Raw genomic sequence first — 22,185 nt, 5'->3', positions numbered from 1 at the left:
GATTCTTTTGATGTATAGAGTAAAAAGATTAATTCTTATTATAGGATTTTCTCAATACGTTAATATAATAACGTTTTTATAATAATATTTTTATGTTAATTAAAAGTGTATTTTTATTAAGGATAAGATTTTATAGAAGGAATAGTAATAATTCTATATGTTAAATATTAATAAGGATTTAATTAACATTAATTTCGATATTTATAAGTTGAAGTCTGAAGTATTTAAGAGATATTAGGATGAGTTGGTATTCTTGGTAGTAGTATATGATATACTAATAAATGAAAAGTTATAATTCTTGTTTTTGTTAGAATAAAAAACAGTAAAAGAAGGAATATTGTAAATAATTTTATATTATTAGTGATTTGTTTGTAGATATATAATGAAACCTTATTGTTTTATAACTTTTTTCCTTTTTTTTTCAAATTCTATATTAACAAAAAATAATTTTTTTTGTATTTTTTTAATACTTTTTTTGTATTATTAAGATTATGGAAGGCCTTTTATATATCTTTTATTAACTAGTAGTTTTTCTATTAAATTAGATATTAAATATTTCCATCTTTTTTTTTACATTATAATTTTCTTTATTTTGTATTTTAAGTGATTATTTATTTTCTTTGATAATAGTAGGTTAGTAATACCCTATTATTTGTATTATAGTTTTAATAAGAAAATATAAAAATATTATAAATTTTATAGATAGATACTAGCTTGAGTTTATATATTTAATTACTAGTTTTTATATTTATTATTTAAAAGAGATTTGTAAATTTATTCGAAAACTTCTTTTTGAATTGAAATTGCTTGATATTTTAAATATTTAATATTACTTTATTTCTGATATTGTATTATTAGGATATTATGCTTTTTATATTCTTCAATTTTCGATTTATAACTACTTGTTATAGTTTTTTTAATTTTTCCCTTCTTTTATTAAGGAAAATAATTCACTTATATATAGCTAATACTCTCCCTATAGCATTAGCATTTTCGCTAATATAATAAAATATTAATAGGAATCTATATATTATTTAGAATAAATTTATATTTATTATATTATACTATATAGTATTATAAATAAACTTTATAAATAATAATAATGAAGCCCAATTATTCTATTAGTAATATAAAAGAGTAGAAGGTGATAAGGTCATAAAGTAATCCTTCGTAAATACCACAAACAAGTCACTAAGACGTAGCACCTCCGACAAAAGAGAGGAGGAATAGGTACTATATAGCGTATCACAAAACATATAAAAAGGTAAATGAAAACTGACTACTTTTCTCTAAACTACACAAAAAAAACCTATAAATACTAGCTACAGAAAGAGGTCACGTGACCAGTACCAAGTTTCGCCCACAGTAATTTAAGTAATAACTAATATAGTAAATTAGATTCTGATTTTATTATTTTATTTATCTATCAATTTGAAAATAGAATATAATAAACAATTTGTATTGTATTTGTAAAAAAAAAACAGCTATTTTAGAATTTATTTGTAAACTGTAATTCCTTATCTAAAGTAATATCTTTTAATATTCTGAAATTCTTAAATGTATTTTATATCAATATTTAAATAAATTTTAATAAAATGATTATCTTATTAATAAATATGTATTAAATAAATTTTATAAATTTATTAGTAATTATTAAAATTATATTATATATATACTTACTTAATTTTGATAGGAATAGATCTATAATGAAATCCAAAAAAAAAAAAATTTTAAGATTTATAAAAAATTAAAAAGAACTATAGCTCACTATAAGATTTATATTTTTTGATAATGGTTTGTTAGTATATTATATGAATTTTGATATACATTTTTATATCTTTTCTTGTTAAAAACTAAAAATATTTAGATTTTAAGATTTCTATCTTCAAAGTAAAGTTTAGTAATATATAAGTGTTCTTATTATGTTTAAGAAGTTTATTGGTATTTATTTACTAAAATGAGACGATTTTAGTAAAATATAGTTTTTGATTTAAATATTTTTTATAAAATCATTATTTATTTAAAATTATAATAAAGTATTTTTTATTATTTTTAATATTAATTTAAATATGATTTTACTTTTTATTAAAATGTAAGTTATTTGATATAATATTGATTATTTTTTATTAATTTTAATTAATATATTCAATTATTTATAGAATAATAAATTACACTTTTCCCTTTATAAAAGGTCTACAATATTATATAAAAGCTTCGTTTTTTTAATAAAGGAATTTTGAAATAATTTCATAATTATTAATTTATTCCTTAATTTATTCTGTAGAGTTGGAAGTATATTATTTATACTCTTTGTATTAATAGTATAATTAGGGTGGTGTAATAATTTATTTATAGGATTTAATTTTCCTATTCTATATATTATCTCAAAACTATGTATAACTAAAACCTCCATTTATTTTGTTTATTAATCATTTAGACTTTTCTTTATTATGAAATACTGAAAACTATTATAACTCAATTTAATTATAATAGTATATCAACTCCCTATCGTATAATAATACTACTATACAAAATGATATACATTACTAATTATTTTTTGATTATAAATAAAATATTGTTATTTTGTTAGATTTAGCTTTTTTGAATAGAATATAATAAAATATCACTATTAAACCAGTGTATTTTTAATTCCTTCCAAAAAAAAAACTATAATAATATATAATTTAATGTAAAGATTGAAGTATTAATTTCGATTATTATAAGAAATAAAAAATTAAAATACTAGAAAATAAATATCAATATAAAGATTTTCTTTAATACTTCGAATATCTTTTTATCATACAAGACAATAGCATATCATGGTGGAGTAGAATAATTGGATAATAACAGTATAAGATAGAAAATATGTATATATTAAACTATACTTCTAATTAAAATTAATCTCTCCTTATAGAAAAGAAATAGGATTATATACTAAATAATCACTAAATACCGATTACAGGAGTAATAACCAGATCAGTGTTCGATCCGATTATCGTTATTCCGCTCCGAAGTATTCCACAGATAAGTCGAGTACCCCACTTTCTGACCACCCCCCTTTTCGGCTACTTTTAACACCAAAAATGCAATTTTTAACTTTCTCATTTATAGATAGAATTTTTTGAAAATTGAAATATATATAATTTAGATTTATCTAAACTTATTTTAAAATTTTCAGATTTTTAGGATTTTTCTGTATTGAGATTTAGAACTTCAAAATATCGATTTTTTTATTTGTATAGGAATCCTATACAAATTTAGAAATTCTATAAAATCTTCAATAATTTTCTAATTAAAATTGCTAAAAATAAATTGTAAAATTTTATTATAAATTTATAATATATTCAACTCAATAGATTCAGGAAAAATAGAAAATTTCTTATAAAAAAATATTTAAAGGGGTATCCTCAAAATAACAAAAATTATTTATATTATTCTAAACTTATTATATATTATATCTCTATATCTATTAATTTTTTTGAATTTTTTTTTGAATTTCTATATGGATTCAAGTTTAAATATCTCTAAAAAATATATATAATTTTCTTTTAATTATTATTATTAAAAAGTTATTAAAGATTTAATAAAAAACTTAAATTTATATATGATTTCTATATAAATTTAAAAATCAATATTTTGAAACTTTAATTCTTAATATAAATTTTTTTTAAAAAATCTAAAAATTTCAGAATAAGCTTAAATCGATCTAAATTATATTTATACAAATTTTCATTGAATTATATTAAATATTGATGGAGATATTAATCGGCCTAAAAAGTGATTTTTGGTGTGAAAAGATGGCCCAAAACAGGGGTAGCCCGAAAGTAGGGTAACCGACTTAAATTATGAAATTATTAAATCATTAAATCATTAAATCATTAAATCATTAAATCATTAAATCATTAAATCATTAAATCATTAAATCATTAAATCATTAAATCATTAAATCATTAAATCATTAAATTATTAAATCATTAAATCATTAAATCATTAAATTATTAAATCATTAAAGTATTAAACTATTAAAGTATTAAAGTATTAAACTATTAAACTATTAAACTATTAAACTATTAAACTATTAAACTATTAAACTATTAAACTATTAAACTATTAAACTATTAAACTATTAAACTATTAAACTATTAAACTATTAAACTATTAAACTATTAAACTATTAAACTATTAAACTATTAAACTATTAAACTATTAAACTATTAAAATAATAATAAAAATAAAAATAGTAAAAATAATAGAAAATAATAGACGCTCTAAAACACTGGCGAGCTAGCTCGGCCCTAAATTTTGAAAGATGTACCAATATACTCACTGAAGCATTTACAACACCCGAAAAGTCAAAGATTATGTTTGATTTAGATATTCACTCACAGTACCTGGGCTGTTTTGGGTACTCCGCTCTATTGAATTCTTGTTAGATGAAGAAATTGAGCAAGCTACCTAGCGGACTATTACGCTTTCCACCTGATTTCTTGAACTCAGCCACCTGGAGTCAGCTTCAACTTTCTCCCATTATCAACCTCCATTCTTCTACATTGATACAGCTTCTTCAACTTACGTCGGTCTGCAACGACAATTTGCAATCCTATTTCACAGAGGATGCAGTTCCTCGACCTCGCACCCGAGTTGGTCCATCAGATTTTACTCGAAGCCGTCCTTACTCGCGGGATCCATAGATCTATCACATTAAGACTTGTATGCAGTAAGTTTGATCTTGTACTCGGATTCAAAAATTCTATCCCTGACACTGTCGTGCAGAGCGGTTTTATTATGACGTCCAATTTGCGCTATTTAGATCTCACCTTCTAGACGATTACAAGACCAACAGACTCTTATGCCTCTGGGAAATAGATGGAAATAAATGGGCGAGCACATTTTGGCACTCCTACCTTGTATACAGAGTCCAATATAACTCCGATTCCTGCCCACCCCATTTTTGCCACATCCGCAGACTTGTCGAAACTCTCTGTGCGGAAACGGGCAACGACGTGAGAACCACAATCGAAAGACTTTGCTGGCCGATATTAAGACACGCAACAAATCGTGCCAGTTCCAATTTGATTGATTTAAACTTCAAGTTGGATCTTTTATGTGCCGCAACTTATCTCAATATCATCCCTGTAGTAAAACGCTTACTCAAAGAAGGATACCCACCACGGACTATGCGCGATCTCTTCGTTACACCTATGGCATTGGCTGCATGGGCAGGAAATAAAGATCTACTAGAATATTTGCAAAAGATGGTGATTGAAAGCCAATCAAGTCACGATTCAGAAGCTGAGCGCTTCAGCTCGATTGTAACGGCGGCAATGAGCGGAGACATAGAGATGGTACGCACTGCTTTGTATCCGCCATCGTGGTCAACTATCAATGATACGAACTTCATAGACGGGTCGTTTATCCCCCTAGAATCATCCGCTTCGTTTTCTCTTTGGAAAGCGCAAAGGTCCACAGGGAATCTTGAAATATACAAATACATTGAAGGATTCTTTCCAAGACCTGTAGAGCAACCGAGCAAGAGTCTCCTAGTGTTGCATATTCGTTTAGGAAATTTCGAGATAGTGAAGTACATCCTCGATACAACAGGAACGTTTTTCCGTGGGGTTCGGGGTGCCGACGGAGCAAAGCATCGAGACATGATTCATCTTCTACTTGAATACGGCTTCGATAGAAACTTCTCTCGCTTAGACGGACAGCAATCGGAATGGCTAGGAAATAAATCTATATCCATTGAAGCCCAGACAAGAAATATGCTACTCGTTCACAAGCTCTTCGATCGCGGGGCCGGTATAGACGATGTTATAACGGCCAAAAGTGCGCTAAAATGGGCGATATCAAGGGAGGATACGGTTATGGTGGGGATACTTTTGGCTTCGGGAATCGATTTGGCAAGTTGCGGAGGAAGGATGTTGAAATTGGCTGTAACCCTTGGTCTTGACTCGATGGAAGACATTTTGCAGGCGGAGTTCTTCAAACTTTCAATACCTCAAAGGGCGCGTTGGATGATGATATCGGATGGCAGGATCGATCCAGAGAAACATGAACAATGAGATTGTGTGTGGGAGGCTAACAATTCAGATATATCTCTTGAGATATTGACTTAAATACTTGAGAAGTAATGTGAAGTCTCTTCATATTTTAAGCAATGAAAGAATGGATTTACATATTAAATAATTTAACAATGAATATGTTACCGGTACATAGTTTCAATTTGAAAAGTGACCCATCAGTCCATACACCCCACTCGCGGCAACAGGAAAAATTGTGATGATTGTCACAACGATCGCAAACAATGAGTTTAACAACATTGCTATTTAGGCAGCTTCACCTATCAAACCTCGGATGTAGTTTAATAGATTGATGCTGATAATTAAAAAAAGATTCTTGAAAATACCTACACTTCTCGATTGCTCGATCATCAACGTGGCGGTGAAATAAGTTATTGTGAGTCAGCATTTATGTAATCACACTCGCTAGTTTGGTGGTTCCCAACGTCAAAATCAACGACATGCGTTCCAAAGAAATCTGCATTGTACATGAAATGGTGCCCAGAAAGGTAATTCTGGAAGTTCTGTTGACTAAGTATTGAGCCTATTGATATGATGATACTTTTCCGGAAAAAATGTCTCGTGGATTGGTTTCAAGCAAACCCCGCCCATGATTTTTGTTCTCGGGGAAGGTCTTCAGCCCATTGCACGATCAGATTTAGAATTTTCACGGAGTGTACTGGACGAAATGGACACGTTACTAATGACTCTTACTGTAGGTTGTAGCTAGATACATCTCTCTTCTATTTGTACATGCAATGTGTAGTAGCGAGGCCGTCTCACAGCGCAAGTTTGTCTCCGATAAGGGATGTAGGTCGTTGCAAGTGCAAAACCAATGCCAGTTGAATCACGTAATCTCTTTTTGAACTAAAATCATAAAGATTCGTTGAAACCTATCTTCGAAGGATTGTCGCAATTGAAAGACTCAAACTTCTTGTCTAATAATATTTTTGATTCGTGGCCATTCCCCAGAGCGAAATTATCACAAGCTTTGCGACAATCTTTCAAGTTGTCGATTTGTATGTTTACACCATGTTGTCCTGTGTTCACTTCTGCGCTTTTATCTCGCCTTCAACATTTGAGACGAATACTTTGTGCCTGGCCACTTGAAAGCCAGTTGCAAAAGCCAGGATCAGCTTGCGCCCCAACGAAACCAGCCATTCTGACATTGAGCAAGGGTCAGAAATTCAGATATGCAACATTACATCCTCAAGGTTATTCACTATTGCTGTCAGCCCTACCAGCGTGGCCCGCGCGTGGATCAGGCGTGGAAATACAGCTCAAATCTTTTGTTGCATATCTGAAAGTTTGAACTTTTTGTTAGCTCCATCTGAAATGGTTGGCTCTCGTTGAGCGCAAAGGAAAAAAAGTGACCTGAGCTTTGCGCTCGTCAAGCTATTGGGCACATACAACTCTTGAACAGTTTTGTTGCATATCTGAAAGTTTGATCGTTTTTTTAGCGTCTCTGAGAATGGTTGGCTCTCGTTGAGTTTAAAGGAAAAGAAGGAAGGGAATGTTACCATAGCTTTGCGCTCGTCAAGCTATTGGACCTCTCGAAAATATTGAGTAATTTTGTTGCATATCTAACGTTTCATCTTTTTTCTTAGCGTCTCTGAAATGGTTGGCTCTCGTTGAGTCTGTAGGAAAGGAAGAAGAAAATAGTGACCCAAGCTTTGCGCTCATTCATTTATTGGATACATTCAGAATCCAGGTCGTTTTTGTTGCATATCTGACGTTTCAACTTTTTCTTTAGCGTCTCCTAAATGGTTGGCTCTCGTTGAGCGCAAGAGAGAGGAAGGTGAACAGAGCTTTGCGCTCGCCAGTCCATTGGACAAGTCCATTCTTCGGAATATTCGAGATCTGATCATATTTCAAGTGCCGTTGTGGAGTTCCGCAACTCCCGACACGTGGATTCACTTTCATACAACATACTATTGGAAATGGTTTTAGAAACAAGTGGTGTATAAGCTTTGCCTTTTTTAACCATTGGCGCGCCTCTGCTCACTCATTGGAAGAATAATTTTGAGGAATATTTCTAACATCGTGGTAGTTCAGATATGCAACATGTGCCGGCTTCCCCTCATATTGTTGTATTCACTATCAGGGCCACGTGGGAAGTTCAACTCTGGGCGATTTGTTGCATATCTGAAGGACATCGAAATTGACGTAAGCAATCTCAAGGAGCCAATAGCATGGCGAGCGCAAAACTCTAGATATATTTTCAAGTTTCTCCACGTGGGGTTGTATTCAGGCATGCTTTGACCAATTTGTTTTGTTGCATATCTGAAAGACATCGAAATTGACGTAAGCAAGATTAGGTGACCAATAACCGCGCGCGCGCAAAGATTGATGATCTGTATTTCAAGGGGAAAGAACCACCAGCCTCGTGAGCGCATTTTCTTGCCTGATTACTCTAAATTTGTATTTCTGTTGAATTATTTTTTATTGATATCGCTCGCATATTACGATAAATCCAATTTCTGCCACCACCAGTGGGTGTACAGACGGGAAACTGCAAGAATGGACTTTTGAATATCTCTTGATATACCAAGTTCTATATGTTAAGAATTCCTACAATTGTTCAGTAGGGATGAAACAATCAAATCATTGAAGAACAAATTTGTTAAAACTTTCGAAAGTTGGAAAGTGCCCCGTCAATCCATGCACCCACTGTGCTTCCCGAAATATCTACCCGCTACTAATATTAGATCTCCTTGATAGTGAATTTCAGAGGTCACTGGATCATCGAGCGTTAATAAGCTTAGGCCACAATTTCAAAGAGTTTTGTTGCATATCTAAAAAAGATCAAGTAAAATTTTAGCCAGTAGATCATCGAGCGCAAAGCTATGGTAAATCTGATATAAAGCTTTTGTTGCACGTCTGAAGATTGGAAAAGTCTTCCTTGTCAGCCCTACATACTAAATCCCGCGTTCTACCCAGAGGTAGCACATAACCATGTGTAGGTGGGCCCTCGAAAGCCAGTCTAGTGCCCATGGCCAAGCCTAGACCACAAGTTGAAAAGTTTTGTTGCATATCTGACGTTTCATCTTTTTTCTTAGCGCCTTTTGAAATGGTTGGCTCTCGTTGAACGCAAACTTTGGGACTCTTGATTGTGTTGTGTTCTGACTGGAGCGAGAGAGGCTTTTGCATCTTCGGGTTTTCGACATGTCTTTAAATCTAGTAAATCGAAACCATACTGGTTTTTACTCAAAGATACAAGAACAGTAGCCCGAGGCTTGCTCCTAATTTACATATCTTTGAATAAATCAACAGAATGAAACTGTTGATCTCAGTCCCAGAGGCGCATAGTTTCAAAAGGATTGGAAGCTGTCTCAAGGCGCCTATCTTGTCATCTCCCAATGTGACGCTCCCCAACCGTATCTTTATCGTTTCAAAAGTGAGTGAACAAGTGCCCTTAACTACGCGACCCTTTTGGTCGATTCAGAGTCCTGGATTTCCTGAAATACAAAATCAACATTTAAAGGAATTTTCCTCTCTTGTAACAACCTTGGAACTTGAAGGTGACTTGACCCCCGTAGAATAATTACCCTAATACTACACGTGACATTCGGGTATTGCTGGCGCACACAATTACCTTCGCGAATATTGAAGCTTTCAAAAATTAACCTTCAACTTTACAACCCAATTCAATCAACAACTTTTCGATTATGATTATCAACCAACAACGCGCCAACGCTGGATTCGGCTTCATATTTACGCTCTGTTTTTAGTCTAACGGACTCTACATGGTAGAATTACTACGGACTCGAAATAAAAATATTGGCTTGAAATAGGATGCGTGCGCCTTCGAGCTGGAATCTAGAGGAAACATCACATGGACTTTGTGGAAGGGAGAGAACGAAAAATCGAATACTGGATCAACAGCTTTGTGTGCTTACTTGGATTTTACTTGGACGGACATCCATAACGTTGAAATTTGTATACTGATTTTTGGCTTGAGATGGATAGGTCGAAAACTCGACTTTTTGAACCGCCCACATTCTATTCCACAATCCTAGACGAAACAACGCCTTGGGATATCGGACAGGGGCAATGAATATTATTTCACTTTCAAAACAAAAAATTTGAGATCGACATCCAGGACAGCCGGAGCGGCCAAGGAATTGTTCAAAATCGATTTGATCAATTGAAGCACAGGATTGGAAGAATTAATAACAGTGATAGGAATCGGAATTGAGTATGTATTCTTTCATAAATTCATAACTTGTGTCGTTTAATAGTCTAGGATCAAATGGGACCAGGGATACGACAAAGAAGAGGAAGAGACTTTGGGATTCAACCACGAGGGAAATGGACTTGGGATACGCCACGAGGGATACGATAATCGGTATTGAAAGAGTGTGACTTGGCAGAGAGACTTGGGATTCAAACACGAGGGATCAACTTAGGAACTTAGGTCATTATCAAAAAAGGATTGAAAATTGGAATTCGACAACGAAGGAACGAATAAGTGATTTGTGATACGACGACGAGGGATAGGAGATTACGGATTCAACCGCCAGGGAGAGATTTTAGGACTCAACAACGAGGGAGCTAAAGAGACCTGGGACTCGACAACAGGGATTAACAAAAGACTTGGGATTCAATCACGAGGGGATGAGAATAAGACCAGGTTTCTCAACAAATTTGATAGGCTAAAAGCATTGGGTACTAAGGGAGAAATCACCAGGCTTCGTACAACATCGGCTCAATACTTATGGCCTGGGGAGGGGATGGGACTTGAGAGGAACACCGGACCAACAACTGCAAGCGTGCACACACGAACGACCTGGATTTTGCGCTGCTTACTCCTTCTATAATGTGTTCGTGACTTTTCATACGACGAAGAAATGAATTATCACTGTGGAAAGAAATAATGATGAACTTTGAAATTCCTCCAACTGTTGAAAGCGCTGTGATTCATAACGCTTTCCGTGGAAGATTTTCGATGTCTGAATTTCTGTTGATGATTCCGCGGTAGGGAAATGGAGATACCGATGATAGATTATTACCACAAAGTGACCCTCTTCACGATCCGGTTGAGGTCTTATATTCGTGGAACTGGTTATAGAGGTGAAATTGCATCAATGGAAAAGATATCTTTCCGGCGGCTTGATGGCATGTTGATTCCGGATTCTGAAGAGCAGGTTTTCGAGTGAAATTGAGAGATATACTGACATTGAAGCTCACATCAAGTAGTTTGCTGGTAATATAACATTCCTAATACCAATCAACTTATTCTATTCCAAGAACATATAATCCTTTCGATCTTTAAATTCACCACGACATTTTGTTTTTCACTTTGCCATCAAGGGCCAAAAATGAACTGATATCTCATAGCAGTACTCCTGGAAAGAATAACTATGATACAAGACAATGTACTAGTATAGGCTCCATGGCGACGTACTAACATTTGAGAAGAAGACTGAACTAATGTTTAAGGTAGCCTGGCACAACAAGCTCATTATTCTAGCGTTTTATTCTGGCATTCTTAACTATAAGGACACTTACAACTTCGGAGACCCTTTTCTATCTGTGATGACTTTCGAGGCAATTTGGATTGTTCTTGTGTTGATAGTATTTGATGAAAGGGTATTTACACGGAACTGAAGAGTGGACAAACGGGGTAGGATCACCAATCCACCAGATGGTACCAATGGAAGTCAAATACAGTACCTTCAATATGGATTCGGCTCAACTGTAATATGTGTAAGATCTTATATCTATGATAATCCTATATTGTTTCGAAATCTGATACCCCGTCAATCATATAATATAATCGAATCCTAACAACCCTCTTAATCATTGTCACTATTATCTCGTACTCTGTTATTGGCAGTCCTGAGCGCCTATGCCCGATAAACCATAGATGGAGCAATAGTTGATGTCCTGGAAGACCCGAAGCAAGCTAAAGATCCATCTTGCTTGCTCATGCATACCATAGGATGGCGATACCGATTTTTCTTGCGTCGTGTTTCAAATTGCAGTCCACCACTCAAAGACTATTTGTTATTGGCCCAATTCAAAGCTTTCCATTAATCTAGGAAGTTGAATCTGTCTTATAGTGTAAACATTCTTCGTGTACAGAAATTTTTTGATTGTTGGATCGCATCTTGGACTATGAGGAACCACGTTCTCGTTCCAGCACCGATTTTCTATCAATGAACTCCCGCACTCTTCTTTCATTGACAGTCGCCAGCTCCTGGGTCTAGGGTAGTTTGTAGTAGGGATCGGTGGGGTCCCATCCAAACTTCTCACACATCTCTACCCTGTCCCTTTCATCCGCTACAGGGTCATTCCTCTCCACTCGCATTCGTTTTTCCTTAGAATGCGACTCACGAACATCATCATATTCCATTACAAGTTTTTTAGACTCCAGTGGATGCTTTACCAACCATTCTACTTCTTCAGCATACTTCTCTTCATATTCGAGAATTAATATCTTGAGTATCTCTAAATCCGTAAGTTTTTTCTGTCCATCTGTAGCTTCGAATCGAGCATAATCATCGCTAATGTGTACCTCATCTTTTTTCGAAAAACGGTTCCCAGCTCTGCTTCGAAAACGAATGATACGGGAGAAATCGACCCCTTTCTGATCGCGGTCTTTGGCCTTTTTCTCGGACGCAGCTTCTTCTTCATCTATTTTTTTCATTTCTTCTTTAAACTTCGCGTATCTTAGTTCCCCTTCCTTGGATGCCTTCTCATACTCAGCTCTTCTGGACTTGGCCCGTGGACTTTCCAACACAAGGAGAATCGTAATGCAGATAATGACCAAAAATAATACTACCGGTATAGCCAAGAAAGGCATCCACCAAGAATTCGACCCATGGTGTGTTTTTTTGGTTGTTGATGTGGTTATGTTCGATGAGTTGTTTGTGAGAGAGACAAACTGCGAGATCAGGGTATTAGTATTGCCTACTAAGCATAAATTTCGCGAGACAAGTAGCAGAATGAGGAGCCAATACTCTTTGGGGAAGCAAAAGGATTATAAGCATGAGATACAAAAGCAGAGGGAATTTGGGCAATAGGGTTAGTCAGTCAAAATAATGAAATTATCGAATCATCTATACTCACAGGTGAAAATGTGGATGTTGTGCCGTTGATTGGAAAGGTTGGTGTAGCATTAGCAATATTTGCAGTGAGACTTTGGCTGATGACGGTGCTTAACGTAGTTAATGAAACGATGTCATATAGGGTCTTAGTCACAGTGATTGTTGCCGTCGCAGAATTGGGGGTAATGAGGAGCGCCATTGTGTGTTGTTTTCCAATGGAAATTGTGTGTTAAAATCTTTCTGATTACTGGGGAACGAACATATATATACTAAGGAGGTTGAGTTTAGCTTTTGGCCAAGAAGTTCGTCCTAGGAATGACTGAACCCGAAGAATCTTGGCTTGTCTTGATTTATGAGGTGAGTGTGTTAGGCAGATGACTAAGGCCAAGAAGTTTGGTAATCGATCCAATATAATGCCTTGATCTACTCACTTGAATGATGATGCCTGTCATAGTTTGATGCTTAAAATCATCTAAACCACCGTAGTGCTTTAGGAAGCAAACAAATGGGTCACGAGTAGCTTCACTTGATCTTGAATGGAGACCTCGCGATAGATTTCTTGCTCTACAAGATAAATAACAGGAAGTGATCTACAAAAACCTACTTTTCTAGAAGCGCTAATTCCTCTGGGTGAAAGATATGTGATAGTTGGGGTTAGATCGCAGGGAAAATGGATATATTCTGAGGCTAATACTCTTAGTACTTGACTAACTAGAACAATTCCAAACTTTAAAACTTGTGAACACATATACCTTGGGGGGAAAGATCAAATCATGCCCAGCTGCGAAGAATTGGAACAGAATCCAGCTAAACCCACACAATCTACCAAGTTGGGGGTGCACATTGCACACATTGTCATGAAGGCCTGGGAGTAGAAGTGGAAGTACAGATACCAAAGGGAAACATGTTGTGACCTTCACCTCTCCTTCAAAGCCCTATGGTTATCCCAATTGATATAATTGTCCTAACTGATTTCACCATTCCAATTTATATCATTATGCCAATTCACAATATTCAATCCCTTTCATTCCATACTACCATACAAATCCTCCTACACAACCATATCATTTGATGATTAGCTCAATGTACAAAAACCCCCATCACGCCATACAGCAACTTTTCCGTAAAAACCTTGACAAAGCGATTTTCTCGCAGGCTCTATAACATGCCTCCAAAACACAGCTTCCGCCCATTAGTTCCACAGCTCCAGCTTATATTGCCATGTTCATAAACAAATGCAACAAATTCTCTCCATACTCCTGGAATCATGCCGCCAAGTTTCAAAAATGTGGTCAAATCCCTCTATATGCGTACGTCATTCATACCGTCGTAGAATTACACCAATTGCTCGCGTTGTGTAGTCATTTTTTATATATATCTACTTTTTACAACCCTCACCAACTTGGCCGAGTAGCTGACAGATATTGCTTAATAGTATTCAGGCAATGCGCTGAAGCTCGGGACTGTTGATGAACATTTAAAGTCCGGATCGTATGCTAGCTTTGGCAGGATGCCGGCTGCTAATCCTCTTTGGTAGCCTATTCAACCAATCTGTTAGCAGTCATCCAGTGATATTCTTCGTGCTTTGGTTCTTGATCGCCCCTTTCATTCCATTCCCCGTCAATGAAGTCGTAGGTATGGGGAAGAGGAGACCTGCAGACGCGAGGAGTCGGGAACTTACTCCACTGTGTGCCACCACCCTCACTAGTCTCCGTAGTCCAAGTCCAATAAAACCAGCCCCAGCCTAATTCGAAACTATACATCTGCGCTTCGGCAAACATTTTCAAAAAGCTCTTATACGTATCACTATAAGTACTTGGATCTGCATTCGCATTGGTACAACTACATGTGCTGTCCTGTGTTGGACAATCTGGCGTCGTTTGTTGTGTCGATGAGTCTCCAGTATTATATGTTCCTTCCCATCTATTTCCTTGATTGACATTTGTGAGATAGGTCGCACAATCCGTATCGGCTTGAGACCATTCAGCAACCATCGTGGGCCCAAATCCTGTACTCGTGTTCATAGATATCTCCGTTTGTTGAGTCCAACCACTACAAGCATAATTTACTTTCTCTGTGTGGTTATACAGAATCTGTCCGCTGTTGAAAATGACATATTGATGAACATCTAAGATTAGATTATCATGACCTGTCAAATCGCCCTGCCAATTCTCGAGTCCCCGAAATCCATCTCCAATAACGACATACGCCGAAATACCATTCTTCACGACCATATCAGTGACGGTAGATGTCCAGTTTAGGACATCATTGACGTCAAGAGATGTCATTCTAGGTTCATTAGCGAGGCCATAGAAACTAACAATGTTCTTATAACGGTCTTGAGCGAAGAATTTAGAGAGCCTATCGTGGATTTCGATACTGCGTTGAGCATTTAGGTCGCCATCAGTTCCATTCAACCAACCAATAGCTCCTTGACGGCCAGAGTGATTCCAACCATTTTGAGAACCTGGGAGCGCATGAAGATCCAGGTTGATACGGAGACCATATTTTCGAGCCCATTCTATACCACGAAGAAGATAACGCCATGAGGTGCGGAAAACATAGGGGTCATCATCGTAGGTTATCACAGCCCAGTACGAGAATGGAATGCGAACGTGGTCCAGTCCAGCAGCGGCAATGTCGGCAAATGTTTGTTCGGAAACGAAGGTTGCATAGTGTTTCTCAAGGGTAGATGCGGCAGCAGTGGGACCCAATTTAGTAGTCAATGTCCACTCATCAATGATTCCATCTGCTGATGAATAGGAATTGAAAAGAGACGGTGTGATGAAAGGTTCGATAGAAAGCCAGCCACCTAAATTTACACCTCTAGCCGGTCTTGAAGTATAAGCTCCCCATTCTGCAGATAACTTTGGTGCCTTGGAATTTGGTGCTACATCATCGCTGTATGAGATATTTAAACCCATAACCGGAAGATCTCCAACAGTCTCATTCGTGTATGTGACATTGAAATCCAATGTATCGTACCATGTAAATGGGTCCAAATATGTTCCTTGGGCTGCAACCGGGATATCACTTTCTGACATCCCATCAAGATTTGAATTTGAAGGAGTTCCACTTTCTGTTGCAGGGGCTGTAGACGAGGAAGAACTTGAAGTGTGCTTTTTGCTGGTGCTCACTGCAATTGCTATTATAATTATCAAAATTACTATGCCAATGCCAATTCCCATCCCTAAATACATTATCAGCTCTCAAAATTGACTCCTTCGACCTTGAGTCTGAGAACTCACAGATACGTTTCCGCCTTTTTCTGAAGTCTTCGTCACTTTCGACGTACTTCTCTGGACAGCTTGATTCAGTAGGCGCATATCCACCTCTCAATCCTTTCAGATGTCTCAGATCATTTTTCAGTTCTGCGCCACTAAACATTCTTCGTTGCTTCAACTCCCCTTCACCTTCTTCCAGAAGTGCTCCGCTGACAACTCTCCGTTTCTTTCCTTTTGGCTCTTTCCAAGGTTTCTCATAGACAGTCTCGTCGTCTGTATATGTGTTTGGTATTTTCAAACTCCGTTCTTCTTTACGCGGCGCATTTGGCTTCGGCTTCGGCTTTGGTTTCGGTTCGGGGATGCCGTTTGGCTTTCTTCTCTGCTTTTGAATTCGTAAAGCTGTTTGTGCCGCTGTCTCATCGGAATAATCTCTAACTTTCTTATCTTTGCCAGGGTATCCAGATTCATCATCGGTATATCCCCTTTCTTGTCTCCTTCTGTCTTTTCTTGGCGAACCGGATTCATCATCGGTATATTCGTTTCGTCTCCTTCTTTCTCTACTTGGTGATCCAGGAATCTCATCATAATCGCGTTCTCTCCTTCTATTTTTAATCGGCGAACTAGAATCCTCAGTCGCATAACCGCGCTCTTTTCGTCTTCTATCTTTACTGGGCGAACCTCGTTCCCTTGATCGTCCATGGTCTTCCTTCACTGGTGGTCGCGATCTTGATTTCCTCCTCTCCTCCCTCCTCTTCTCTCGTTCAAGGGAATCCTTCAATCTTGCCAGAGAATCAATTGATAAAGTTTGCGATCCAGTTGGTTCAGAAGCCGCCTCTGATTCTGCGACAATAGCCCTCGTTCGTCGTTCTGCTCGTCGTTTTTCGTGCAACGTACTCTTTCTATGTGGTCGTTCAGTCGCGTCCCCAGCCATTCTCTCCTCCTCCAGCTTTCGCAGATTATGGGTAAAACAGATTTGCCAAAATAGATAAACTATAGAATTGACATGGTTTATATGTACAATGAATCGTGCTCGTGCTGATCATGCATCAGAAAAAGCTGTATGCTCAACATACGTATGCGCATCGAATTTCCAGGATTATTGTCTTGTTTCCACAGCAACATCCTCATCCGCATAAATTTGGGGGCTGGTCTATAATAGCTTGGCGCTTAGATCCCGTCACTAAACACGTGCTACGAGATCTGTCGGTTTATCGGTTTATCGATTAAACGCTTAGATGTGGCTACAAACGGCTACCCCAGATTTCTCCGCGTTTTGTAACTGTACATCAACAATGTCGTTTCATCGCTATCATGGAATTTTTTTTAATACAATACATCCATTTCATCCAACGTCGTAGAACGTCGTACTTGTGATCATAACTCCTATCCATCATGCGAATAACTTCCAGATTATCGACTTCCTTGGTCAAACCATTAAAACCCTTATGTGTTGTCCACAATTCGAGATTCCCAAGATCATATTCCACACATCCTCCGCAAGCAAAACTAAATAAGCCAATTGATTATGGATCAACTGCTATCTTAAGCCATACTTCATCTAGTGCATTGCAGAACCCAGAGCTTTCACCGGAAATACGAAACGGTGCCACGAAACGAATGAACCTATTCCAATCAATTAACGATGCATTATCACTCGCATTATCCAAAGATGAAACTACTATGGTTTTTGGTGAAGACGTAGGATTTGGAGGAGTATTTCGTTGCAGTACGGGACTTGCAGAGCAATATGGATCAGAACGAGTTTTCAATACGCCATTGTGCGAACAAGGCATAATAGGATTCGCGATTGGAGCAGCTGCGGAAGGTATGAAGGCTGTTGCAGAAATCCAGTTCGCTGACTACGTATATCCGGCTTTTGATCAATTAGTCAATGAGGCAGCGAAGTGGAGATACAGAGATGGAGAATATGGGAGAGGATTGGGTGGACTCACTGTTAGAATGCCTTGTGGTGCAGTGGGACATGGCGCTTTGTTCGTTTTTACTTCCATGATCTATTTTGACGCAACGCAGACTGATGAAGAGTTTTTAACAGATTTCACTCTCAATCTCCCGAATCCCTATTCACGCATATTCCCGGTCTTCGAGTCATAATGCCACGATCGCCAATCCAAGCAAAAGGTCTTCTTCTCTCCGCCATACAAAGTCCAGATCCATGTATCTTTATGGAACCTAAAGCACTGTACCGAGCAGCTGTCGAGCAGGTCCCAGTAGATGCGTACACACTACCTCTGTCAGTGGCAGAAGTGGTCAAGCCCGGAAAGGATCTGACGTTAATATCTTACGGTCATCCTATGTATACATGTTCCGCTGCACTACAAGCTGCAGAAAAGGATTTCGGGATAAATATCGAATTGATCGATCTGCGAACCGTTTATCCATGGGACAAAGAGACGTTATTGAAAAGTGTAAGGAAGACTGGGAGATGTGTGGTAGTACATGAAAGTATGATAAATGCCGGCATTGGTGCGGAAGTCGCTGCAAGTATACAAGGGGATAAGGAGACATTTTTGAGAATGGAGGCACCTGTGGCTAGAGTCGCCGGCTGGGGCATCCATATGCCATTGATGTTTGAGAAATTTAACGTACCAGATGTTGCTAGTAAGTTCAATGAACTCTCTGGGATTTGATTCAATCGCTGACAATTATAGGGGTTTATGACGCTATCAAGAAATCTATACAGTACTAGATGGGTCTCAATGCGCAGGGGGGTATAGACTAGAGCATGATAATGATTTCAATGAGAGTTAAGCAGGCGTTATAGAAAGCAGCTATTCAGTTTGCATATCCAAATTTACAAACAGTTACTAGAGGAATTCCTACAGCTTTGTGGGTATCTATCAATCAACCCATGGCCACAGTTCCAAAAGGTTAAGATTTCCTCCACTCAGAGTTCCATATATCGACTATTTGTACACATGCAATGAGAGGTTTTCACCGTGCATATTGGCTTTATACTTTGAATGATGTCGTGTATGAACCACTACATGACGGTGAGATTCATACAGTGGTAAAGCGATAAGCTTCTCTATTCTTGTCATGCAAACAGGGTAGCGCCCCGTTCTTCTGATCAATATTTAAAATCTATTCAATGTTTACACGAGAATCAATGCTCTAAAAAATATTAAGTGATACGGCTGACGAAAGGGTTCTTATGAGCAGAGTGGTTCGATCTGTCAAGAGCCCTTAAGTAGAAACTGTGAAAAGATTTGTCGTTAGAGCTATCATGAGGACTATGTTGATGATTATCAGAATATAGAAGTGGATATTGTGTTGCGTTAATTGTAAGGACTGGCGAAACTTATATCATTACTTGCACTCCGAATGTGACGATGAGGTATCATATAGAGGTTTGAGATCGGCCAGCGCAACACTGCGCTGCTCTCCATTTTTCAGCGTTCAATCACGTGATATACAAGACACTCGGATCTCGGCAGCCCCCCTATCCGAGCCGAGAAACAACACGTGGAGTTTGGAACATCAAAGTCACGCAATCATAAGGGAGTCATGTTCAATTAGTATATGGTAATTTTTCCAAGCTAGTCTGTAATCCACAACCTGAGTCTTCCCTTCTTTTGATGGTGGAAATATAGCGTACGAAATTTCGAACTAAATGGCGTACAGGACACAAGAACAAGTTAGTCAGCTGTTAAAGAAATATATTCAAGGTAATGGTACTCACAAAATATTTCCCAACAAACAACCCCCAAGATTAGAGCCGGCTTTCTTTCGCTTCTCCGGGTTCCCCAGAGTTTAAACTTACACTTGCAAGTACATTCTCCGAGCGATCTGGTTGGTTCCCCAGGTTCGGGCTTTCTTTCGCTTCTCCCAAATTACTCAGAGTACACCCTAAGGTGACTTTGAGCGATATTCTCTCAAAAAGAGAGAACGTGTTGATTGAAAAAATAAAGAGTGATCACTTAGCTCCTCGTGAGAGGGTACCCAGCTAGCACGACGTGGACGTGTGATCAAGGCTAGCCTCCCTACACACAAAAGTTAGCATTGATTCATCAGAGGAATTTGATCACCTTGTCGTCGTTTGGTCTACCCCCGGGCAGGTAGAGTGTCGTCGATGCCTGGTATCCTAGCTGCGAACTCTAGGTAATATTGGCTCCCATATTCCTATTTTTATAGTGCGGGATGGGCACTGGCGATGCCGGGTATCCTAGCTGCGTAATCTAGGTAATATTGGCCCCCATTGTGTCTGTATTTATAGTGCGGATGAGGCACTGTCGTTGATGATGCCGGGTATCCTAGCTGCGTAATCTAGGTAATATTGGCCCCCGTGTCTGTATTTATAGTGCGGATGAGGCACTGGCGATGCCGGGTATCCTAGCTGCGAACTCTAGGTAATATTGGCCCCCGTGTCTGTATTTATAGTGCGGATGGGCACTGTCGTCGTCGATGATGCCGGGTATCCTAGCTTCGAACTCTAGGTAATATTGGGCTCCCCATTCGTGTCTGTATTTATAGTGCGGATGAGGCACTGTCGTCGAGGCCGGGTATCCTAGCTGCGAACTCTAGGTAATATTGGGCTCCCCATTCGTGTCTGTATTTATAGTGCGGATGAGGCACTGGCGTCGACTGCCTGGTATCCTAGCTGCGTAATCTAGGTAATATTGGCTCCCATCGTACTCCGAAGAGATCGTTTGTGTCTGAGTCGATTCGCCTGGTATCCCGGTCGACAAGGCCGGGTAATATTGGCCCCATTGTGTCTGTATTTATAGTGCGGATGAGGCACTGGCGTCGATGCCTGGTATCCTAGCTGCGTAATCTAGGTAATATTGGCGCCCATTGTCGAGGAAGTTTAGAGACCACACTCCGAAGAGATCGGTCTTGTCTCGAGTCGATTCTCCTGGTATCCCGGTTGACAAGGCCGGGTAATATTGGCCCCATATGCTTATAGTCACACTCCGAAGAGGTCGGACTTGTCGATGTTATATTGAAGTGAGATGTGTGAAGTGAAATGTATGAAGTGAGATGTATGAAGTGAAATGTATGATATGAAATGTGTGATGTGAGATGTGCGATATGAGATGTGTGAAAAAGAGATAAGTAAGAAAAACAAAAGTCTGAAGATGTCGAGATTCTACGGAAGGAAAAGAAAAGAAAAATCCAGAGGAGAGAAGAGACCCTTATATACCCTTTCGAGGCCTTAGCCTCGCTTAGTAGTTCATAAGAAAATCATCAAACACCTTCGAGCTTTTTCAGAGATGATCTGGCTTTTACGATTCTAGCTGTTTCGATTTCGTGGATCTGGAGTAATATTTTGTAGATCATTGGTATTTTTAGGATCACGAGTACATATAATCAATAGTATAAGATCTTAGTCTATTCTGCATGCAAATCCGGGGTAAAATTGACTCAATGTCACAATCTCCCCCACCCGATTGGAACAGATATCCATGTACTAAGGAAATTGATTCCAAATCCAAGATCAATAGAACAGAGTTTTCATATGCACTTGGTACAATTTGGAAGATTTTTACTGTTTCAGTCTCAGCTTATTAGGACTTTAATGACACGATTCAGATGCCGATTGGAAAGTATTGATATGAAAATTATTTTCACTCATGGATTCAGGAGTCTAACCGAAGAATTTTCTCATCAACTGATCAAGTAGTGATAAAATGTCGGCAAAATAGTCCCATTCCATATACCAGATATCTTGATCCGGACCGGAAGTCGTCGTCTATCGGAATCGGGCTGTGTTGGATGTGAAACTTAGTTCTTTTCTCCTAACTATGGAAGCTATTGAAGATGCTTATTACCCCAGATTTTCAAAAAGACGCTCAGACCTAAATGACTCAGAATCACTTAGAATTTTCC

The 22,185-nt window shown here is 37.7% G+C and overlaps 4 protein-coding genes across 4 annotated transcripts; 2 read left to right on the top strand and 2 right to left on the bottom strand.

Annotated features, from left to right (window-relative positions):
• Nucleotides 1-4,614: 4,614 nt before the first annotated feature.
• Nucleotides 4,615-6,065, top strand: EAE98_007126 (uncharacterized protein; the record flags this gene model as incomplete). The annotated part of the gene is made up of 2 exons (XM_038954749.1): nucleotides 4,615-4,717; nucleotides 4,774-6,065. 2 exons carry the CDS (start codon nucleotides 4,615-4,617, stop codon nucleotides 6,063-6,065), a joined length of 1,395 nt encoding a protein of 464 aa, XP_038808891.1.
• Nucleotides 6,066-12,270: 6,205 nt separating this feature from the next.
• EAE98_007125 (uncharacterized protein) lies at nucleotides 12,271-13,313 on the bottom strand (the record flags this gene model as incomplete). The annotated part of the gene is made up of 2 exons (XM_038954748.1): nucleotides 12,271-12,951; nucleotides 13,137-13,313. The coding sequence occupies 2 exons, from the start codon at nucleotides 13,311-13,313 to the stop codon at nucleotides 12,271-12,273; spliced, it is 858 nt and encodes a 285-aa protein (XP_038808890.1).
• Nucleotides 13,314-13,996: 683 nt separating this feature from the next.
• Nucleotides 13,997-17,428, bottom strand: EAE98_007124 (uncharacterized protein). Its single transcript, XM_038954747.1, has 3 exons — nucleotides 16,363-17,428; nucleotides 14,796-16,304; nucleotides 13,997-14,652 (listed from the first exon to the last, which is right to left on the bottom strand). Exons 1-3 carry the CDS (start codon nucleotides 17,267-17,269, stop codon nucleotides 14,543-14,545), a joined length of 2,526 nt encoding a protein of 841 aa, XP_038808889.1. The 5' UTR covers nucleotides 17,270-17,428; the 3' UTR covers nucleotides 13,997-14,542.
• Nucleotides 17,429-17,641: 213 nt separating this feature from the next.
• EAE98_007123 (uncharacterized protein) lies at nucleotides 17,642-19,407 on the top strand. The gene is made up of 3 exons (XM_038954746.1): nucleotides 17,642-18,329; nucleotides 18,392-18,957; nucleotides 19,008-19,407. Exons 1-3 carry the CDS (start codon nucleotides 17,731-17,733, stop codon nucleotides 19,043-19,045), a joined length of 1,203 nt encoding a protein of 400 aa, XP_038808888.1. The 5' UTR covers nucleotides 17,642-17,730; the 3' UTR covers nucleotides 19,046-19,407.
• The last annotated feature ends 2,778 nt before the right edge of the window (nucleotides 19,408-22,185 follow it).

Source organism: Botrytis deweyae (genome assembly GCF_014898535.1).
Source record: "Botrytis deweyae strain B1 chromosome Unknown BDEW_016, whole genome shotgun sequence".
Classification (NCBI taxonomy): domain Eukaryota; kingdom Fungi; phylum Ascomycota; class Leotiomycetes; order Helotiales; family Sclerotiniaceae; genus Botrytis; species Botrytis deweyae.
The sequence above is the reverse complement of the archived record's forward strand: the minus strand, read 5'-3'. Positions and strand labels throughout refer to the sequence as shown.

Excerpts from the sequence above, each read along its gene's own strand:
- EAE98_007124 (XM_038954747.1), bottom strand. The coding sequence starts at position 17,269 with ATGGCTGGGGACGCGACTGAACGACCACATAGAAAGAGTACGTTGCAC. Across the intron at positions 16,305-16,362 it reads AAAAAGGCGGAAACGTATCT|GGATGGGAATTGGCATTGGC; the intron begins GTGAGTTCTCAG and ends TAATGTATTTAG. Across the intron at positions 14,653-14,795 it reads GGGTGGTGGCACACAGTGGA|GCTACCAAAGAGGATTAGCA; the intron begins GTAAGTTCCCGA and ends TTGGTTGAATAG.
- EAE98_007123 (XM_038954746.1), top strand. The coding sequence starts at position 17,731 with ATGCGAATAACTTCCAGATTATCGACTTCCTTGGTCAAACCATTAAAA. Across the intron at positions 18,330-18,391 it reads GCAGTGGGACATGGCGCTTT|ATTTCACTCTCAATCTCCCG; the intron begins GTTCGTTTTTAC and ends AGTTTTTAACAG. Across the intron at positions 18,958-19,007 it reads TAACGTACCAGATGTTGCTA|GGGTTTATGACGCTATCAAG; the intron begins GTAAGTTCAATG and ends TGACAATTATAG.